The 19,107-nt window shown below is 47.9% G+C and overlaps 1 protein-coding gene across 4 annotated transcripts in view; it reads left to right on the forward strand.

Annotated features, from left to right (window-relative positions):
- Window positions 1–19,107, forward strand: part of PLEKHG4 (pleckstrin homology and RhoGEF domain containing G4) — a 90,794-nt gene that overhangs the window by 32,205 nt on the left and 39,482 nt on the right. For all 4 annotated transcript variants that reach the window (XM_075433633.1, XM_075433630.1, XM_075433631.1 and 1 more), the window contains exons 5-10: window positions 1,692–1,815; window positions 2,644–2,737; window positions 7,595–7,681; window positions 9,451–9,567; window positions 12,369–12,467; window positions 14,974–15,122. In XM_075433633.1, coding sequence (XP_075289748.1) covers window positions 1,692–1,815; window positions 2,644–2,737; window positions 7,595–7,681; window positions 9,451–9,567; window positions 12,369–12,467; window positions 14,974–15,122 — 670 coding nt within the window. The remainder of the gene's footprint in view (window positions 1–1,691; window positions 1,816–2,643; window positions 2,738–7,594; window positions 7,682–9,450; window positions 9,568–12,368; window positions 12,468–14,973; window positions 15,123–19,107) is intronic.

A 19,107-nucleotide genomic window follows, 5' to 3' on the forward strand; every position in this document is an offset into this window, starting at 1 on the left:
GGAAAGTTTTTACTGACTTTAGTTATTGAGCCATTTTTTCCTGTAATTGAGTGGTTTGGGTTTTTTTCCTGATGATCCCCTTAGCTTATGAAAAAAGTATATTAATATACTTATTTCTTATTTTTTTCTTATTTCTCTCCAAGTTCTTTGATTATACTGTGTCTAGACCATTGTATTTCAGGAGTAATAAAACTCCTCCTGAATCACATGGACGATGAAAGATTTTGTCGCTGCTGCTAGCAGGAGAATTACTGTGTCACAGTTCTGGTCCCTGGGAGGGAGAAAGCCCTGCTTCTGAACGATGCCCATCTGTGTCTGTGGCCTGTACTCAAGTCACGTCCTAGTGACAGATTGAGATCACACCAGAGCAGTTTTCTGTGCTTGGGGTTGTCCATCTGTATCTGTTTTACCTGTTGGCTCATCCTTGTCCCTGGGATGGGGAGAGAGGTGGCCCAGGACCGCATGTCCAGTGGTAGCAATAAAGCTCAGAAGAGACAGAAAGACATGGCTTTCTCTAAGCCTCTCATTTTGTCTTGTGCTTGGTATTTCCCCCCTTACAATTTGTGTGACAGGAAATGGCTCCTGTTCTTGTGGATGACTGTTCACACGATAGAGGTGTAGTCCCTACTGTTCTCCAAATCCGTACCTTCCTGGTGACGCAGAGCACTTGTCACTTGAGTTGGCCCACTCCACAGGCATTGCTTGCTTTTGAATGGCGGAGGCAGCTCTGGGTCTCTGAAGTGGCGTGTCCGCTTGCTGTTTACCTCTCCTTTGCATGTGGAGAGGAGGCTGGATGCAATTCCAGAAATGTCACTTTTATGTCCTTCTCTTCAGAGTTCTCATTGTACATTGTGGCTAAAGCCCAAAGCCTGACTGTCATTTAGTTTGGGACCTCGTAGAGCAGGCTTGGTTCCTGTGATGAGCTGTCATTGGGCTTTTGGAAAGCAGGGGCAGAGAACTGCTCTCATGGCTAAGTAAAGCAGAGGGGCTTCTCCTTCCTCAGCATATCACAACTCAGCTGTGTTGCCCGTAGTGTGCCTTATCTATTCCCTAGGCACTGAGCAAGCTCTGAAACTAATGAAATCCTGGCACTGACTCTGCCTTTATCAGAGCTGCTAGCAGGCAACAGTGTGCTCTGGGGCTGTCCTCCCTGCAGCCTCTGAGGAGGAGCTCTGGGCGCCTGCTCCAGGGCTTTGCTCCCAGGAGATGTCTGGCTACGTGCTAGGCTCAGCCTGCAGTGTGCTTGCCCAGTCTCATTAGGTAGCACACTCAGTTCTGCAAACCCATCTGCATTCTCTTATCTGACAGCAATGTGAATATTGTAACACAAGTGGAGGTGAGATTATTTATCTTGAGTTTGAGATTCTTGCTTTTCTCAAATGGTTGGGTTATCGTTAGCCAGCTTCAGCCGTGTTTTATGAAGAATGTGTATTTGGGTGGAAGAGAGCAGTCCAAATTTAATGCTACCATGAGATAAAGACAAGCAGTGCTCAGCTACTTCACTCTGGGGCAGCATTTGGGTGTTTGGAAGTGAGTTTATAGCCTACTGTAATCTGCAACATACACTATATCTAGTTCTGCAGAGCATTTCCAGGAAGGTCATGGGGTGGTAGTAAGGGAGTAGGAGGCATACGCACCTGGAACCAGGCTCTGACTTCCTTGTGTGACATTCCCTCTCCCTCTCTTTACAGGTACCAGAGATAAATCAGGACGTGCAGTGGCCATAATAACAACAAGGAACACAGCCTGGTTAAACCCCCACTGCAACACCACTGAGCTTGTACGCCTGCTTCTGTACTTGCATAGCATCCCAAGGTTTGTGACCCCCTTGGACTGACAGGGTGGACACGGCTGCTGTGTCCGCTTTACCTTTCAGGGCTGTGGAAGCCAAGGCAGCAAGTGGAACGGGCTGTCTTGGTTGGCCTAGGAGCCTGGTCCAGACAGTTCCGAAATTGTACAGGTGGGGATCTTCTGCTAGGGTGAACTGGCTCATGTTCAGTAAGCACTTTAGCTGTTCTGTGTGTGCCTTGTGCACATGGTGTGATTGAATTCAGTATGTAATGAGTGTTTTCATGCATTGCTGTGAATCCAAGACATTCTTGCTATCCTTCATTAGCTCAGAAAATGGAATTTGAGACCTATAATGGGCAGTCATGGAGCAGCTCCGTGATACAGTGTTGTGACGTGGTAGGCTTAACCCATGAGAAAGAAACAAGGCATGAGTACCAGAAGCTTACGCTTCTCCCTTCAAATCTGATTCTGGGCTAGACGGATGTTGGGTCTGATCCAGAATGGCTGTTCTTGTGAAGCAGCTAAGACCAAGCTTGTCCCTGCAAACAATTAGGAAGGACTGGTTTTCCTGTGTGGAGTACCCAGAGCAGGTACCTTTGGCATCAATGAGATGTGTCCTAGGAACTGGAGAAATAGGAAGTTCAGGTGGAAACAGCAAAGGTAAAAACTGAGCAATCCAGGTGGTGGTTTCCATGTATTTTGGTTAGGAAAAGGTGACCAGTTAGTTCCCTGTCCTTACAGAGCCTTAGTGTACTGTTTTCTTTCACCCTGTCGTGGCTATGGGTTCTGTTTCCATAGTCTTGTTGATTTTCATTGGTGACAAACGTGACCTCTCTTTCTCTGTCCTTGCAGACCAGAATGTCAGGCTTTGGGTCTAACTGTGCTCGTGGATGCTCGTCGCTGTTCACCGGTTCCTGCTCTCTTCAAGGCGTTCAGCATATTGCAGGTGAGCCGTGAGCTTGGGCAAAGGAGCACTAGTTGGCTTGCTGTCTTGGTTGGACGTTACATCTCCTTCTGCTGCTTGTGTCTCCATCTGCCGCCTGGCTTTCAGCTGGCTTTGGGAGGTGGAGTTATGCATCCAGCCCTGTTTTAGGAGGATGACCAGAACTTGCCAGACTGCAGACACAGCAAAAAACCCTGAGCAAGTTTGAGTTGGGGGAGAACGCTCCACCCCACCCCTCCAAATTTGCTTCTGTGTCTGCTGAGAACAGCCTGTACCCAAGTCTAAACACTGTCATGAATTATGGTGCTTGGAGAGGTGTCCCTTGCACAGAGGGGCTGTGTGAAATATACAGGGATCTCTGCCCACCCTGGGAAAGGAAAGAATCGAGGCCTGCGCCTGGTGCGCAGCGAAGGACACTGTCGTGCTGGATGGAAGAGCGCACACAGCTGTCGATGTGGCTGTCGGTGAATTGGACATGCTGTAATGCTCTACTGCTTCAGGTCAAAGGCTTTCATATCAGTCACTTGGAAAGCAAGTGGGTTGTGTTGCCCCTGCTCCCAGATAGAAGCTATCTGCTGCTGTTAGAAAGCCAAGGAGATGCTGGGTTGTAGCTATGACTCATGTTTGTTTAAGCAGGTGTTCCTTTTAAACCAGAGCTTAGGTGTCTCAGGACTCAGACTCTGCAGACTGGAACAGGGCAATGTTTTAATGAGGCTGGTGTCTCTGTGGTTTACATGCTGCAGTGCCACATCTGAGAGTTGGGGCTTAGTCAGAGGGCTGTCCTCCAGCTTCCTGGGCTGGGTGTAGCTGTCAGCCCTATCAGTGTGCTCCTTCTCTGTGGTGAAGGAGTAATCTGGTGCCCTGCTCAGCTCTGCAGAGGCAACAAGCAAGTGATCTTCTCTTTTATGCTGTGCCCACATGGCAGTGGGCTTGCTAAAGCTTTTGAGCGCTTTGTTGCCCATGGTTGTGTGGTCGTGTCTTAATGTGCTGTGGAAATCAGCAACACATTGAGACACAGCGTCATTTTTTGGGTCCCCAATCTCATACAAGCATGGCAGGAATAAAGCCATTCTAACCTGAAGTTTCCTAGCCTCTGAAGCAGCGGGGGGGAAGCTTTTTGCATTGCCTCTGAAATATCCTGCTGTGATGGCTGTTTGACTCTGAGCAGCTCATTATCAGGGTGGTGCAACAGTTAGTTAACAGGAATTAATGTGTTTCAAGACAGATTGCTGGAGCTGAGTGTGTGCTCCAGGTAGCTGACTGACAGGCTGATTACCCTGACTCTTCTGCAGACTCTGTGAACAAGACCTGTTCAGCTAGCTCATCATTTGGTTATGGCACAGGAATAATCCGCTGGCTCCTCCAAGCCATTTGGAGATCCTTAGCCTTTACCTCTGGTCCCACGGCAGTACTCTCATCTGCTCTGAAACAAGGATCGAGAAATACGGAAAAGTGACTGTAACCGCAGTGAGGCAAGCTAGGCTTTCTAGAGCAGAGCAAGGTTTGCTGGCTAGTGGATACAGAAGCACAGACTGTATATTGTGCCTGTAAGGTCACAACACATCATCTCCTTGGGGTCCTTTCTGAAATCCCTGATGCATCTCCCAGTGTCTGTTACCTCTGGCAGACTGTCTCTGGGCCTCACTTCTCTGCTGTTCTGCTCTCCAACAAGATTATAAAATCCTGGCTTTTGTGAAGCCTGTTATGATAATGTAGGTGGAATCTGTTAAATGTTGAGATCCAGTGTTGCTTGTTGAATTTTGAAGGGACATTTTCCTCTTGAGCAGTGAGGAGCGCTGCTTTGCAGTGGGTGAGCACAGACTGGATGACCTAATGCAGAGTCCCTTCCTGCTGTGGTGTTGGCATCTGTTAACCCTAGAGAACCTCCCGGGGGAGGGAAGACTGTGATCCCACAGGTTTCTGGGACAAGATCTGTCAGTCTGAGAAAGTACTTACGCCACTCTTCCGTCCTTCTGGAATAAATGCGTGAGTGGACTTTTTTAAGTGCTAATAGACAACTTCTAGTGCTTGCAGGTAGCTTTCCCTACAGCGCTGGGAGACTCAGTTGCTCTGTCTAGAGCCACCTAGTAAACTGGTGAAAGCTTCTCATCCTCGCTGCCTTCAGGCTGGGGGGAGTTGTGTTCTGCAAGACTTTCTTCTCCCTTCCTCTTTAGAATATGGGTGGCCGGGCACTGCTGGAAATCCTTCTGTCCCAGACAGCACTGGGAGCAGAGGCAGAAAAAAGCGCTGCAGCAGAGCTAACTCAGGAAGGAGCAAGGAAGAACTCTGGCAGCTCCATACAGAGGTGAAGGGAAATGTGCAGTGCGTACGTGCTGCAGGAATAGAATATGCTTGTTCCTGTGGGAAGCTGCACAATGATGCTTTGGAGCAAGGATTTTTGTGGAGTTAAATGCTACTGTGATGTTTGGTCACAGGTGGTCACTGGTAAGCTCGGTGCTGCAGAGCCCGTTCAGAGGAGCGTTGCTGCTTGCTAGCGCTGGGCCAATCCCTTAGTCAGCGAGTAGGCAGCGGAGTTCCTCTGCACAGTGTAATGCATGCACAGGCCTTCAGTGAACAGGTATCTGTGGGGTTTTCCTCTGACTCCTTACTGAGTGAGGCTCTTCTGAATTTTGCGGATCGGCACAAATGCTTAATGCTGTAATCTGCTGTGTCTGTGCGTTGGATTTAGAAGGAAGAGTCTCTTTATGAAGACAGAGATACAGTAGCAGTTCGAAGCAGAAAACTTTGGTGCAAGCTTTGCCATTCAAGGAATATATGACATGCCCTCTCCCTGCAGAAGTGCAGAGGACCTTGGTCTGACCAGGGACCTCCTACTGTTTCGTGAGAAGTGGTCACTTTCAAATTGAACGTGGTATGTGGGGACTGTCCCATCGCACAGGTATTCCTGGCAGCCTGTGCTTCAAATTGTGCCAGTGATGTGAAGTCTGGCCATGGGCTTCCATTTGGGTCAGGAGACCAGAAGGCTGTTGGAAACATCAGTCTGAGAAAGATGGAAGAAAGTACCCAATTCTCTTGTTAAAGAATATTAATAAAGGGGTGGGTATTTATCCTAGTGCTTTCTAAGCTCATGCTGATGCCCCTCTATTCTGCGCTGTCCACCCTGTGCCTGTTTTGGGAGGAGCCCTGTTTTGGGCGCTTTCTTTGCTTTCTATTTGGATTGCTCCATAGTGCTGGATGAGACTGACTTCAGCCGTTTAAAGATAAAAATAAGGTGAAAAATACTTGATTTCTTTGGAAATAGGACTGCTTCTTGGTCTGGAAACCCCTTCTTTCCTGACAGCTTTATTTGGGAATGGTTTTTCAGTCTCTATTTTCAGCAGTAACAAACAAGTGAGTGTGAGTGTTTTGGTTGTTGCTGTGACCTAGTGTTAGACCATCACTACCTTTATCCCTCACACAGATTGAACATCTCATGACTACTGGAGTAGGAGAGGGGATTGTGAAAGAATGAATTTAGTACCATGATCAATCCTGAAACTATGGCTAGTCTTCATCCTTCAGTACTTTATAGCAGATGAATTCAGAGCTGCTGATGCAGCTGTAATACCTCCCCATCCTCTCCTCAGAGGAGCTTTGGTATTTACCTAATACAGCCTAATTATGCAGTAAATCCTTTTTGGCCTTTTGATCAGTGTTCAAATAACTGTGGGAGTGTGAATAATTTTCTTTGGAGAAAGGGATTTTAGAAGACTGAGAAACCTTCTTGCTGTTTCAAGAGGTGTTTCAGTTGGTATTTTTTTCCTGCCAGTTCAAAAGGATCCTGTTCTAGGACTAGGTGAGAGAAAGGTCTTTTCTGCTCTGAGAATCTCTGCTGCTGCTCTCACTTGCAGAATTTGATCTCCTTGTGTTGGCATTGTTTCTTAAGCGCTGCACTGGTCCCTGTGTCAGGTTCGGTGGCTCAGTCTCTGCTGGTGCACTTGCCTCTGTGCTCTGGCTCTGCTGCTCATGTTGGATATTTAACCTTAAACAGTGCTGGAGCCATTTATTTAAACAGGGCTCCCTTGTTGTGGCCTGCTGTGTGGCAGGCTCCTTGCAACTTGAGCAGTACCGGAAAGGATTTGCTACTTGGCAATTCCCAAGATCTTTGCGGAGGCAAAGACCATCTAGGAGACAGCTAGATGGGATGGCTCTATTTAACCGTGTGGAATGACAGCGCAGATGGCTGTGCTGCTTGCTAGCCTGGTCCAGGCATCGTGTATATAGTGGGCCCTCTCTCTGTGGTCTGGATGTTTCTGGTATGTTTCACTGTGCCTGTTTCTCGCTTCCCTGGAGAGTACCTCTAGAATTGGAGAGCTGCTCCTGGATCGCAGTTTGAACTGCAGCTGCCACATGTCCCTTGCATTTGGAATTTGTTTTGATTTAACAGTAGCAACAGGATGCAAGTCCTTGATTATGAGCTGGCAGTAAGTAAAGATGAGATGACGTTTTTGGCACTGGGGTGGGGGGGAACACCACTTCCTTTCAGTTAGGAGAAGTGACCAGGAAAGTTATCAAGAAAAAACTTTAAAACTTTGACATTGAACATGGTTCCTTCCTCCCTGCCCCCACTCCGTGCCTCCCCCCCCCTTATTTCCCTGTGGAAGGGTTGTTTTTTAGTACAGCTGAGACCTGACCTCTTCCATTGCTTCCTTAAATACTGCTGGAGTAGTCGGTCTGAAGCAAACTACCTTAAGGACATAGCCTTGGTGCTTTGTAGAATGGCCTTCCTTATAGCTGATGACTGGCTTCCTAAATACCTTTGAAGGATAAATTGCAGTCTCTTGTGCAAACCTGGTACGATACATTCTCCTTAGCATCCTAGGGAGATAGGTAATGGATTTGTGCTCTGTTCTGTTGTAGGACATGGATCCTCACTGTATTCATGGAGTACTGCTTCTGGTTGAAAGAGATCTGAGTTTTCGGATGGAGAAGCCGCCAGCAGGGCAGGTAATGGGACCATTCACCCAGGGTTGCTAGGGAGCTCTTAATATCCTCTATTTAACTCTCCAAACAGCGAGTTCTCTGTCTTTTGGTGTGTGTTTATTCTCACACGAAATCTCTGTAGTTGTTCTCTGTCATTTATGGTTGTGGTTTCTATATGTGGTGTTTAGAGGGTTGTAAAGTGTCTGTGGGCTGAACATATCTGTCATGCTGTGTTTATTGCTGAGTCCATCAGTGATGTTTGCACCATAGTTATGTCAATCTGCTGGGGCCCTCAAGACACTGGGGGTTTGTTGGGAACATGGATAGCTGCATGGAGGAGCCCTGCACAATTAGCAGTAATAGAAGTGCTTTTCACATTCTCCCCTTAACAAGGGGGGGAATCTTTGGTCAGGAAGAGAACTCCATTCTGTGAAGGTACTTGTTGCTTTCCTGGATTTTGCATATCTCGTATTTCCTCTCCTCATAGCTGCTGCTTTCAGTGGCTGAGAGCCTTGTGCAGGAGGAGATGTGTATGTGTGTGAGGTTCCCTTTGCAGTTGAAGTGTCTGGAAAGACTAACAGGAGGTGCTAATGGAGGAGGGAGAATCATCACAACATCACTCAACACCCCCACTAGAAGTAAATCTGCCTTGGTATTCCATAGCTGCAGAAGAAATGTAGGCTCAGTCATTCTTTGTGGTGAGTGAAGAGAACATCAGACTGCACCTTAGTCATCTGCCTCTGCTCTGAGACTGTTAGAAGCTACAAAAGTGGGCTGAAATTCTGTGCCTGCTGAAACCCTGCAGACTTTAGAGTAGGCCAGGACCTCTCTTTAGGCTCCTGCGGATGAAGGTATTGTGAATAACATCAGGTTATTCACACATCAGTGTGGTGTGCTGCCCCAAAAGGCTAACGCATAACAAATGCTATTAGTGCATTTCCTCGTTGCCTGCATGTGGAAGAATTTGAAGTGAGAAAGGGGACTGCAGGCATGTGCATGCAGGGAGAGCTACAGAAGACATTAAGCACACTGAAAAAATACAAAATGTGTAGGAGGGAACAGGACAAAGGCTAATAAAGATGCGGGCATGCGAGAGGAATTGGAAGCATCATCACTATTTTGTAAGGAGTTGGAAACTTCACAGTATGTGTGTGGGGTTAAATGTCTGCGCCTGAGTTCCTGGTGTCTGGGCTGGCTTCCGTGTACCTGCAGGAGCACTTGTCTGTTTCTCTGCTGAGTGTAAAAATGTTCTGAGGTCCTATAGACTCACAGAAGACAAGTTATCTGTGTCAGGATCCAGGAAATATTTGGAGCAAATAGCTGCTGTGAGGAGTGGAGAGTTGAGGGTAGGGCAGAGGCTGCTCTGTTAGACTGTTTTTCCAGGAAGTGAGATGGGGAAGCTGGGGCTGGATTTAACTTCTCGGACTCTCTAAACAACTGCGGATCGCAGCACAACGTGGGAACATGTGAGGGAGTTGCTGTGCTTACACTGGGAGGTACTGGCTCTGCAGAAGGCTGGCTGCTGCCAGAATTCTGTCACAGATGTTGTGCTTGGGGAAACAGCGTGTTGTGGCCTGCACTCCCTCAGGGTTCACCCACTAAACTATATAGCAAGCTGCTCTAAGATTGAATTGATTTTTTTTTTCTTTGTATTGTAGAGATATTGCAGATATACACTGTATGCATTGTTTCTATACAAGATAGATAAATAAAGGATGCTGGGTTTTGTTAACCTTCCCCTCTTCCTCCAATACTCACACCCACTGCTTTTTTTTTCTTCTATTCCCATGCAGTTTGAACTTCTCACCTCCATGAAATCCCTCCATAAGCACATAGACAGCTCACAGCTGCCTCTGGAACTGGACGGGACCTTCCCTTACTGCCACCGGGACTGGTTAAGCTTCCGCATGGTGAGTAGGGTGTCTCGTGTTCTCTGGTATCTGAGAGAAGAAATGGCATGGTAACAGAGTTGAAGCAGGAGGAGCTTGTCAGCAGCTGAACCTACAAGCATTAAAAGACAATGGTTCCTGTAATAGCTATATATTCAGATGAATCTCTCTTATCAAAAGAATACTAATACTGTCTTCATAAAATGGGTGCAAGCTGTAGCCTATTGATGTGACTGCAGGAATGAAAACTTTAGTTTTTAACTCATCTGCTTGAACTGCATTAATTCAGATTTAACTATAGTTTGAATGGAAAGAAGAAACAGAATCCTGTTTTGTTGTGATATACAGTGGCACTTCAGTTATACTCTGAGTCTTAAGGGCTGAGCCTGCTTAAGCTAGCCTCAGGAGAAGGTGTGAAGTATTATGTTGCCACTGCACTAACTATCAAGAATTTGAGCATAATAAAAGTAGATGCTGTTGGTTTTGGAGCAGGTTCCCCAGACCAGGCTAAGAGCTCCTTAGTAAAAGCTGCAATCCTGGCAGGAGTGAAACTTGGACGTTCTTGTCAATTGGTTCAGATACTTCTAGGCACCTCTTCTTCCTCCTTTGGGTATAATTCACTTATTTACCAAAGGTGTCATCAAATATGAACTCTTTAGAAAACATCTAAACTAAAAATACAGTGAAGTTTCAGCCCAGGAAAACATTGTATTCCTCTGAAGCTGGCCACGTGAGGCGAGGAAACGAAAGAAACATGGAGATACCGCTTAGTGAGTTTCAGGACCAAGATAACAGGAGGAGGCAGTACCAGCAATCCGTTTATTCTCCCTGTTATTTGGCCACTTTGAGTATGCCTCAGTACCATGATCCTGTTTGACCTTTGCGCTCTTCTCCAGAGGAGCTGTGGATCAAGAGATCTACAGTGAACCGTACCCAGGTGCAGGTCAGAGCCAGTCCAAGATGCAGGGAGATTGACCACCCTGTGGAAATGTTTGAGCTAACCTAGGTTAAGCCTCAGAGAAGGGCTGAAACTGCAGCACCCAGACCCAGTTTATAAAGAAGGTAGCCCTGGCAAAGGGTGCTGCAGGCATCGATAAGGGGTGCTGCGGCCACCAATGCAGCCCACACTGATCCATGATGGACTGCAGGTGTTGCTGGCTGTGCAGCAGGGTGTGTGCAGGCTGCCATAAATCTGCGAAAGTAGCATCTGTGACACCAATACCCAGCTCTGTGCACACTTGTGCTGTGGAGAGAGTGTAAGTCCTGTGGATCATGTGCTTATTGAATCTTCAGAAGCTGTGTTGAGATGTTATTTGGCATGCCGAGACTAGACAGGATTAAATATATGTAAATCTGCACACAAATGGGTTGTCTGCCTGTTTTGATTGACTTGCTTAGGCTGGTGGATGACAGAACCATCGCCTCTGCTGCCGAAAGATTCGGTGGTCTGTTGGCTGTGATCTCATTGCCCAGTGCTGTGCAGCACACTGCAGTGTTTGAAGTGGGTTAACGTATCGTTGATAATACCGCTGCGTTGCTGGTGGCAGTTAGGTTTAGCGTGTGCCAGATGTTAACTTATCTTTTCCAACTTGTTTTAGAACCCATTGTTTTGAACTCGCATCTAGAAGTACTGCTATGAACCTGTGCAGATGCAGTAGTGGTACAGAAGCCTACTCTTGGTGCCTAGGATTGAATTTGAGAATTTGAGGTTTATCTGGCAGCGGGGAAGCAGAGAAGCTTTGCAAGAGGCTATGGATTACTTTTCTGGACAGAGTTGAGAAAAGCTTGAGAGCTGAGGTGCTCTGTCTGTGCAGAAGGATAACACTTGAAGGAAGGAGCATGATACCAGGCTACTTCTTGTTTGAGTCTTGCACCTTAACTTGCAAAATGTTACCAAAGGGATTTAGTGTAGGAATCAATCTGTAGGGGTTGCCTCTTTCTATGATGTACTGTGTGTGATAATGACCCGTATGCTCAGCCCCTTCATATCTGCAGCTATGTGGCAAACAGCATTTATTTCCCATCTCGGTGATCTCACCTGCATCCTGCCTGCTAATCTGTTGCTGCTGGCGCTGCTCCAGTGCTCCAGGGAGGGAAAGCAGTTCAGTAAAGATTCAAACAGCTGCTTTTTTTTTTGGTTTGTTTTGAGCACACTTCTTTTGGATTAGCTGTTTCCCTTCTCTGATTTCAGTGGCTAGAGGTTGGTGTCTGAGAGTATTTAGGCTTTATATCACTGACTTTTCTGGAGAGTACTGTCTCATGAACCGCTGTGAAATATTTGGAGGTTTAGTTTGTTTTGTTTTTCCCACCCTTCCCCTGACGAGAGGCAGGATTTCAGATTTGTCAGTAGTTTGAGGTGCTTAGTTGTGGAAGCTTTCCAGTTTCTGAATCTTTAATTTACACTACTTTTAATATGAAGAGAAGTTATTTAAAGTACAGAAATTCCAAGTACTTGTTCTATGTTTTGTTCCTCCAAAATTCATGCAGAGTGATTCATCTTAGTGGGAAGTTGCAAGAAATGCTAGTAGTAGAATGTGGGACATAAGTAAACCGATTGTCTTTTCTATAAAGCATGGCCCATACAAGCCGTGAGTATGCAGGTTTTATAAGGCCTGCAGAGAGGCTTTGGTGTAGTCATGCGTCTGAAGCCTCTGATGGTCCTCTCCTGGATGCAGCTTCACCAAATGGTGCAATTGAATCCTTGGGTTAATGCCTTTGATCCTCTCTTGATTTCTGTACTTCTAACCTTCTGCAAGTTGAAAAGACGGCTTTCTTGTAAGCTGTGAGACAATAATCTCTGCCTTGGTTATTTCATCTTGTAGAAGCTGGAACATTTGCTACAAGGATGCCAAGGTGCTTGTGCCTTTCTCCAGGGAGCCATTCATAAAGTGGAATCTGGAAAGTTACCGGAAAGAGCTGAGGTAAGTGTGGCTCTTGCCTCGTGTCAGAGGTGGGCCTGGGACAGGAGGGAGCAGGAGACTTGGATAGCTGCAGAGAAGCTGTAGCTTTGAATTTGTGGGGTATTCTGTGTGTCACTGTGAAGCTGTCAGGACAGCAGGACTGGCAGAAGCTAATCCAAATGAAGTGATAAAGGCTCTGCTGGGTGTAGAAGCTGGTTCTCTGATCCCTCAGTGTCCCCCAGGAGATCTCTTCAGCTGTGCTTGTGGCTGCTGGGTGCTTGCTCCAGCACTGGAGTGCATTCTTAGCAGCTCCACAGCTCAGTGGCTGGTGCTAGCTTCAGTGTCTCTAGAACTGAGCAGCTGCCCCACGCTGTGCCGCACCAGGTTGGCTTGGATGGCCATCATCTTTGAGAGGTCCTGGAGGACAGGAGAGGTGCCTGAGGACTGGAAAAAGGCAAATGTCACTCCAATCTTCAAAAAGGGCAAGAAGGAGGACCCAGGGAACTACAGGCCGGTCAGCCTCACCTCCATCCCGGGAAAGTTGATCGAGCAGCTTATCCTGGAGGTCATCAACAAGCAAGTGGAGGAAAAGAAGGTTATCAGGAGTAGTCAGCATGGATTCACTAAGGGGAAATCGTGCCTGACCAATCTGATAGCTTTCTACGATGGCATGACTGGCTGGGTAGATGAGGGGAGAGCCGTGGATGTTGTCTACCTAGACTTCAGCAAGGCTTTTGACACAGTCTCCCATAATATCCTCCTAGGGAAGTTCAGGAAGTATGGGCTGGATGAGTGGTCGGTGAGGTGGATTGAGAACTGGCTGAATGGCAGAACTCAGAGGGTTGTCATCAGCGGCGCTGAGTCTAGTTGGAGGCTGGTAACTCGTGGTGTCCCTCAGGGGTCAGTCCTAGGCCCAGCCTTGTTTAACTTCTTCAGCAATGACCTGGATGAAGAGTTAGAATGTACCCTCAGCAAGTTTGCTGATGACACCAAACTGGGAGGTGTGGTAGATATACCAGAAGGCTGTGCTGCCATTCAGCGTGACCTGGACAGGCTGGAAAGTTGGGCAGAGAGGAACCTGATGAGGTTCAACAAAGGCAAATGCAGGGTCCTGCACCTGGGGAGGAGCAACCCCGTGCACCAGTACAGGCTTGGGGTGGACCAGCTGGAGAGCAGCTCTGTGGAGAGGGACCTGGGTGTCCTGGTGGATGACAGCTTGACCATGAGCCAGCAGTGTGCCCTGGCTGCCAAGAAGGCCAGTGGGATCCTGGGGTGCATTAGGAGGAGTGTGGCCAGCAGGTCGAGGGAGGTTCTCCTTCCCCTCTACACTGCCCTGGTGAGACCTCATCTGGAGTACTGTGTCCAGTTCTGGGCTCCCCAGCTCAAGAAAGATGAGGAGCTACTGGAGAGAGTCCAGTGGAGGGCTACGAGGATGAGGAGGGGACTGGAACATCTCTCCTATGAGGAGAGGCTGAGGGAACTGGGCTTGTTCAGCCTGAGGAAGAGAATGCTGCGAGGGGACCTAATATATACTTAAATATCTGCAGGATGGGTGTCAGGAGGATGGGGCCAAGCTCTTTTCAGTGGTGCCCAGCGACAGGACAAGGGGCAATGGGCACAAACTGAGGCGCAGGAAGTTCCGTCTGAACAGGAGGAAGAACTTCTTCCCCCTGAGGGTGACGGAGCACTGGCCCAGGCTGCCCAGGGAGGTTGTGGAGTCTCCTTCTCTGGAGATATTCCAAACCCGCCTGGACAAGGTCCTGTGCAGCCTGCTGTAGGTGACCCTGCTTCGGCAGGAGGGTTGGACTGGGTGACCCACAGAGGTCCCTTCCAACCCCTACCATTCTATGATTCTGTGATTCTGTGAATAAAGTTAGGTGACAGCATAGGTGGTGTTCTTGAGGCCAAGGCTGTGGTGCGGTTCCAGCTTTGCTGCCTCCAGAACAGAATTGTGGAAGCGGGCAAGAGGAGAAAGGTATATAGGCTGAGACAGTGTTGCTGCAGACGTGTTGTATCCTCTGCTCTTGAGAAGCTGCTGTGCCCCTGACAGAGTAGGAGATTGCTGCCAGCTCTGCATGGAGTATCCTAGTAGTAAAGCAATGGAAGATACAATGGTGGCTTCTCTGGGCCCTCGTGCATATGTGTGTATACCCACAAACCCTTCCTGTGCATTGTGTCCCACAGCTTGGAGACATGCGGGTCCAGGCTCTAAGAACAGTAGGAGCTAGCTGTGAGTGGAAAGCTAATTCTTTCTACGCCCAGCAAATGGAGTATGGGCAATGATAGGAATTGGGTTTCAATTTTGGCCTGGTTGGGGAAGCATCAAGAAAGTAAGGAGCACTGCTTATCTCTTTGGACTTGGCAGGTTTGAGAGAAACAGCTGTGGGAACCAGCCTCCTGCTTTCCTAGGGTGGGCCAAGGTGAGGGTGTGGTTTGTGTGTGTTTGGGTTGGGTGCTGGCTTTTGCCTGATCCGTCATTGCCTGTAGGCTGCAGTAACTGCTCATCTCCCCCTTGTGATCCCTCCAGGAGGCAGCTGTGCGGCTGAGGAGTTACAGGCAGTTGATGAAGAATGTTCTTGAAGACGCTCGGCTGGTCAGGCTGCAGCTGGAGGGTGGAGCGCTCCTGGCCAGACTGAGGAAGGAGGAGTCTTGTGTCACTCTCACCCAGGACTACAGGTGAGCCCCAAGAGTGGGAGAAGCGGAGATGGAGATGAGCAAAGAGCAGGCACTGGGAGGCTCTGTGAGATGACCCATCCACTGATGCAGGCTAGAGAGCAGCTTCATGTAGCGAGGACTTGCTGAAAACAGCAAAGGCGAAAAGCGTAATGAATTTTACCCTTACCCTGACTGCTGCTTCCCTAGCCCAAAAACTTGTCTGGGTGGATTCACTTAGATGGTTAAAATTTCTTTTCCAAGCCAAATCAGACTTATCTTCTGTAGCAAAGAGAGGGCTGGATATTTGTGCATCTCAAACACAGGCCTTAAATGGGGATGCCAGTGATGAATATTTAGGTCCAAGGCATTATCGCTGTGTGATTTACCAAGGTGCTCCTTATGCAAGGGGATTTCCAAGGACCTTAACTGCGAGGAATGCTTCTTGACTGAAGCAAGCTCCGATCTCCTCGCACACTGGTACGGTTTGCGCAACCAAATATTCCCTGCCCATTTGCAGAATCGGTATGAGGAGTGGGGACTGAGAGGGCAGCTCTTTGAAATCGCCAGGGCATTGCACAACTCCTGTTTGTACTGCTAAAATACCTGAAGCCTATCAGCATGTGAAGGCCTCTGTGCTATGTGCTGTGCAAACAGCAAGGTAGAAAGACAGCCCTTGCACCCAGGAGTTTCCAGCCCGAGTGTGAGGTCAGTGCTGGTGTGTGGGTGCAGACGAGGGCGTAGCGGATGGCAGGGCAGCATGGAATGGCTCCGTGCATCTGCAGCCTTGCTCTGGTTGAACTCTGTGGCCGTCGCAAGCTGGGAGGTTTTGAGGGAGGGAATGGAGAGAAGATAACAAAATAGCTTATCGAGTATCTCACCAGGAAAAGAACAACATTTCTCTTTGAAAATTTAGCAAGTGGATGACAGTGCAAGTTGCTGCCTGTCACTGGGAGGCAGGGGCCAGCATTTTGGTGCTGAGTGAAAGGGGAGCATGGGACAGGCTGTGTAATTGTTTCTTTTCCCTGCTTGCTGGGACTCCTGTCAGCAGCTCTGGCAGGCAGTGCAGACATAGCTCTCTTGCTGAACTGGTGAAATACTCTTGTTGTGATTTTGGGTAGAATTAGTGCGGTAGAACTTCTCTGCTCTGACATGATTGATGTGAGAAGCACAGATAATGTGGGTTGTTTGTTTTGGTTTTTTATTTCACAGAATCACAGAATGGTAGAGGTTGGAAGGGTTCTCTGTGGGTCATCTAGTCCAACTCCCCTGCTGAAGCAGGGTCACCCAGAGCAGGCTGCACAGGACCTTGTCCAGGCGGGGTTTGAATATCTCCAGAGAAGGAGACTCCACAGCCTCCCTGGGCAGCCTGTGCCAGGGCTCTGTCACCCTCAGGGGGAAGAAGTTCTTCCTCCTGTTCAGACGGAACTTCCTCTGCTGCAGTTTGTGCCCGTTGCCCCTTGTCCTGTTGCTAAATTTATTTCACTTTAAGTAACATACAGTGACTTTAGAGCCCTAGGAGAATGGGGAGAACATGCATGCTTTTTATGTTTTGTTTTTGTTTTAAGATAAGTCTGTGTTTGTGATCGTTTCCCTGCATAACTTTGAAACCTGATCTGACAGAGCCCGTAAGGAGAACTTACTGCTTTGATTGCCTTAGCAAGGGCAGGAGTGGGGGATGCACACACAATTCTTTGATTGCACAGTGTGTGAGCGCATGCCGAGGCTGGGTAGCATGTTCTCTCTGTAATTCAGGTTATATTTGTTGCCTGCCAGTATGAAGAGAGAGTGTGTGCTACAGGGCAAATATATGTGGCTCTCCAGGAGCATAAATGAATATAGCAGGAGAAAGTTCATCCTCTCGCCTGTGGAGTGTTTGCAGAAACTAAAATCCATGCAGTGTTCTGATTGAGGAAATGCCTGCTTGTTGTGGAACTCGGGGCAGAGAACTGAAGAAGTCAGCTCTTCCCTGTTCCAGGATCCTTTTACATGGGGAAAAAGCTCTGTCCTTTGGCCAAAGAACTCTGTATAAGGCACTACTGGTTTTAGATCCTCCATGGCACTTGCTCCTTCTCTCCAAGCTGGTGTACAGATATTAAATGTTCTGAGTTCTGCTAACCCTGTAAAGGCTCCTGTGGTTATGATTTTTCAAAGGCTTCTTTAACTAATAGGATCCGAGTAGGGTAGGGACAAAATATGGTAGTTGGCCTCCTAAGCTAGCATGGAGTGACTCTTGGTGTGTGTGGGTCCAATATTAGATTTTTGGCTGGTGACATATGAAAATGGAACAGGACTGGTTGTGTCCATGCACTCAGCAGGGCCCGTCGTATTGCTTTTCCGAACCTTGAATTGTAAAATATTGATCAATGTGTAACAGTCTTTAATTCTACACCCCCTCCCCCAATACTGGAAATCAAATTATTTACAAAAGCAAGTCAAGAGACTTCACCCTTCTGAGCCAGCTTTTGGTCCTTGTGTTAATCACATCCTGTTGTTTTTTCTTCTCTCTTGTGGTGCAAAAGCCTGATCAAGTAGAGTTGTGACTGCCAAGACTTCTTAGAAGTTGAGGCCAGCTGTGAACAGGTAACTGTCAAAATATGTGAGAACTGCATATAAATAGAGGGGAAAAAAATTAAGAGCGGTTTTCTGGAATCTTAGCTCCCCTTAATTAAAATATGCTAACCGAAATTGCAGAACTAAAGGTAAAAAACCTGATCTTCAAAAGGCATAAAGCAGACAAGCCCAGCTGCACTGTCATTAAACAAGCAAGAGATTGACTTGCTTTTTTTGAAGGGGATGTGTTTTGCCAGCTCTCGCAGCTGACTTTCTTGCTAGCTCGTGGCTGCACGTGGCAAAAAGAATACCAGGAGGTGGTAAGAATAGAGATGGACAAACCCATCTGAAAACACTTGACTGCAGGTTAGAGATAGTATGCTAAAACAGGCAAGGAAGCAGGCTTATGCTCAGTGCAGTCAGATGTTATCTGCCAAATGCCTTTTGGGAGCACATAGCAAACAAGACTTGCTTTAGTCTTTCTTTAGTAATGAAACTCTTCCCCCCATCCCCCCCTCCCCGCGGTTGGTTTTGGCATGCTTCCCTGCTCTGCCCTCATGGAGAGCTGAGATGCCCTTTGGAGTGTTTCATGACACAGAGCTGTGGGATCTCACTGCTGCTCAGGTCTGGCCCAGGCTTTGTGAGAATTTGCTAAGCCAGTCACACAGCTCCTTTCCTGCAGAAATTGAACTCATCCCATCAGATGTGGTCATGGAGGAGAGATACATTGTGGCACACCCATTTGTTTTTCTGGCAGATGCTTGAAGAGCCTCTGGGAGTCCCTCCTGGATGGTCCCATCCTGAGGGATGCTGTAGCACCACAGCGGTAGCTTTGAGCAGTAACTCTACACATTCTCTGTTCCCAATGTGAGCTGACCAAGAGTCTCCATACTCCTTTTTTCCACCAATTGCTACTGTATAATATAGTCTTGCCCATCCAGCCACTTGTCCACAAAGGAAAAGAAAGACTTCTCCAAGCAGTCTTTGTGGATTTCAGCCTTTTCCTGACCTAGAAAGTGGGAGTTCTGTTGGCAGAATACGAGTCCTGCAGGCAGACTGTCACAGGGAGCTGGCTAAGGGGATATGGTGTGCTCAGCTTGTCCCACACCGCTCTCCCACCTCCAGAAAGAGCTGGCATGGGTGTGGTACGATAAGCCAGTATCTTTGTGGTACCTCTTTGAGCGCTGCAATGATAGCGTCAGCACGGGCTGGCCACCCGAAGGTGCAGGTGGACCGCTGAAGGATGCGTTGCCACGTACGCATTGTTGGTGGAGCTGGCTGGGTTTAAAGCCAGCACATTTACCCTCACACCATCTGCTGCGATGATGGCTCGGTGCTTCTCCAGGTCTGTTAGCTGAAAGCTTCCAGGTTTTACTGTGCCAGTCTTTCTGGGGATTAAAATGCAGAGCTGTTAGCCTAGCTGAAGTTCCTGTCGGTAAGTGTGAACAAATGTCAT

The sequence above is a fragment of the Opisthocomus hoazin genome, chromosome 12, assembly GCF_030867145.1.
Source record: "Opisthocomus hoazin isolate bOpiHoa1 chromosome 12, bOpiHoa1.hap1, whole genome shotgun sequence".
In the NCBI taxonomy this organism is placed as follows: Eukaryota; Metazoa; Chordata; class Aves; order Opisthocomiformes; family Opisthocomidae; genus Opisthocomus; species Opisthocomus hoazin.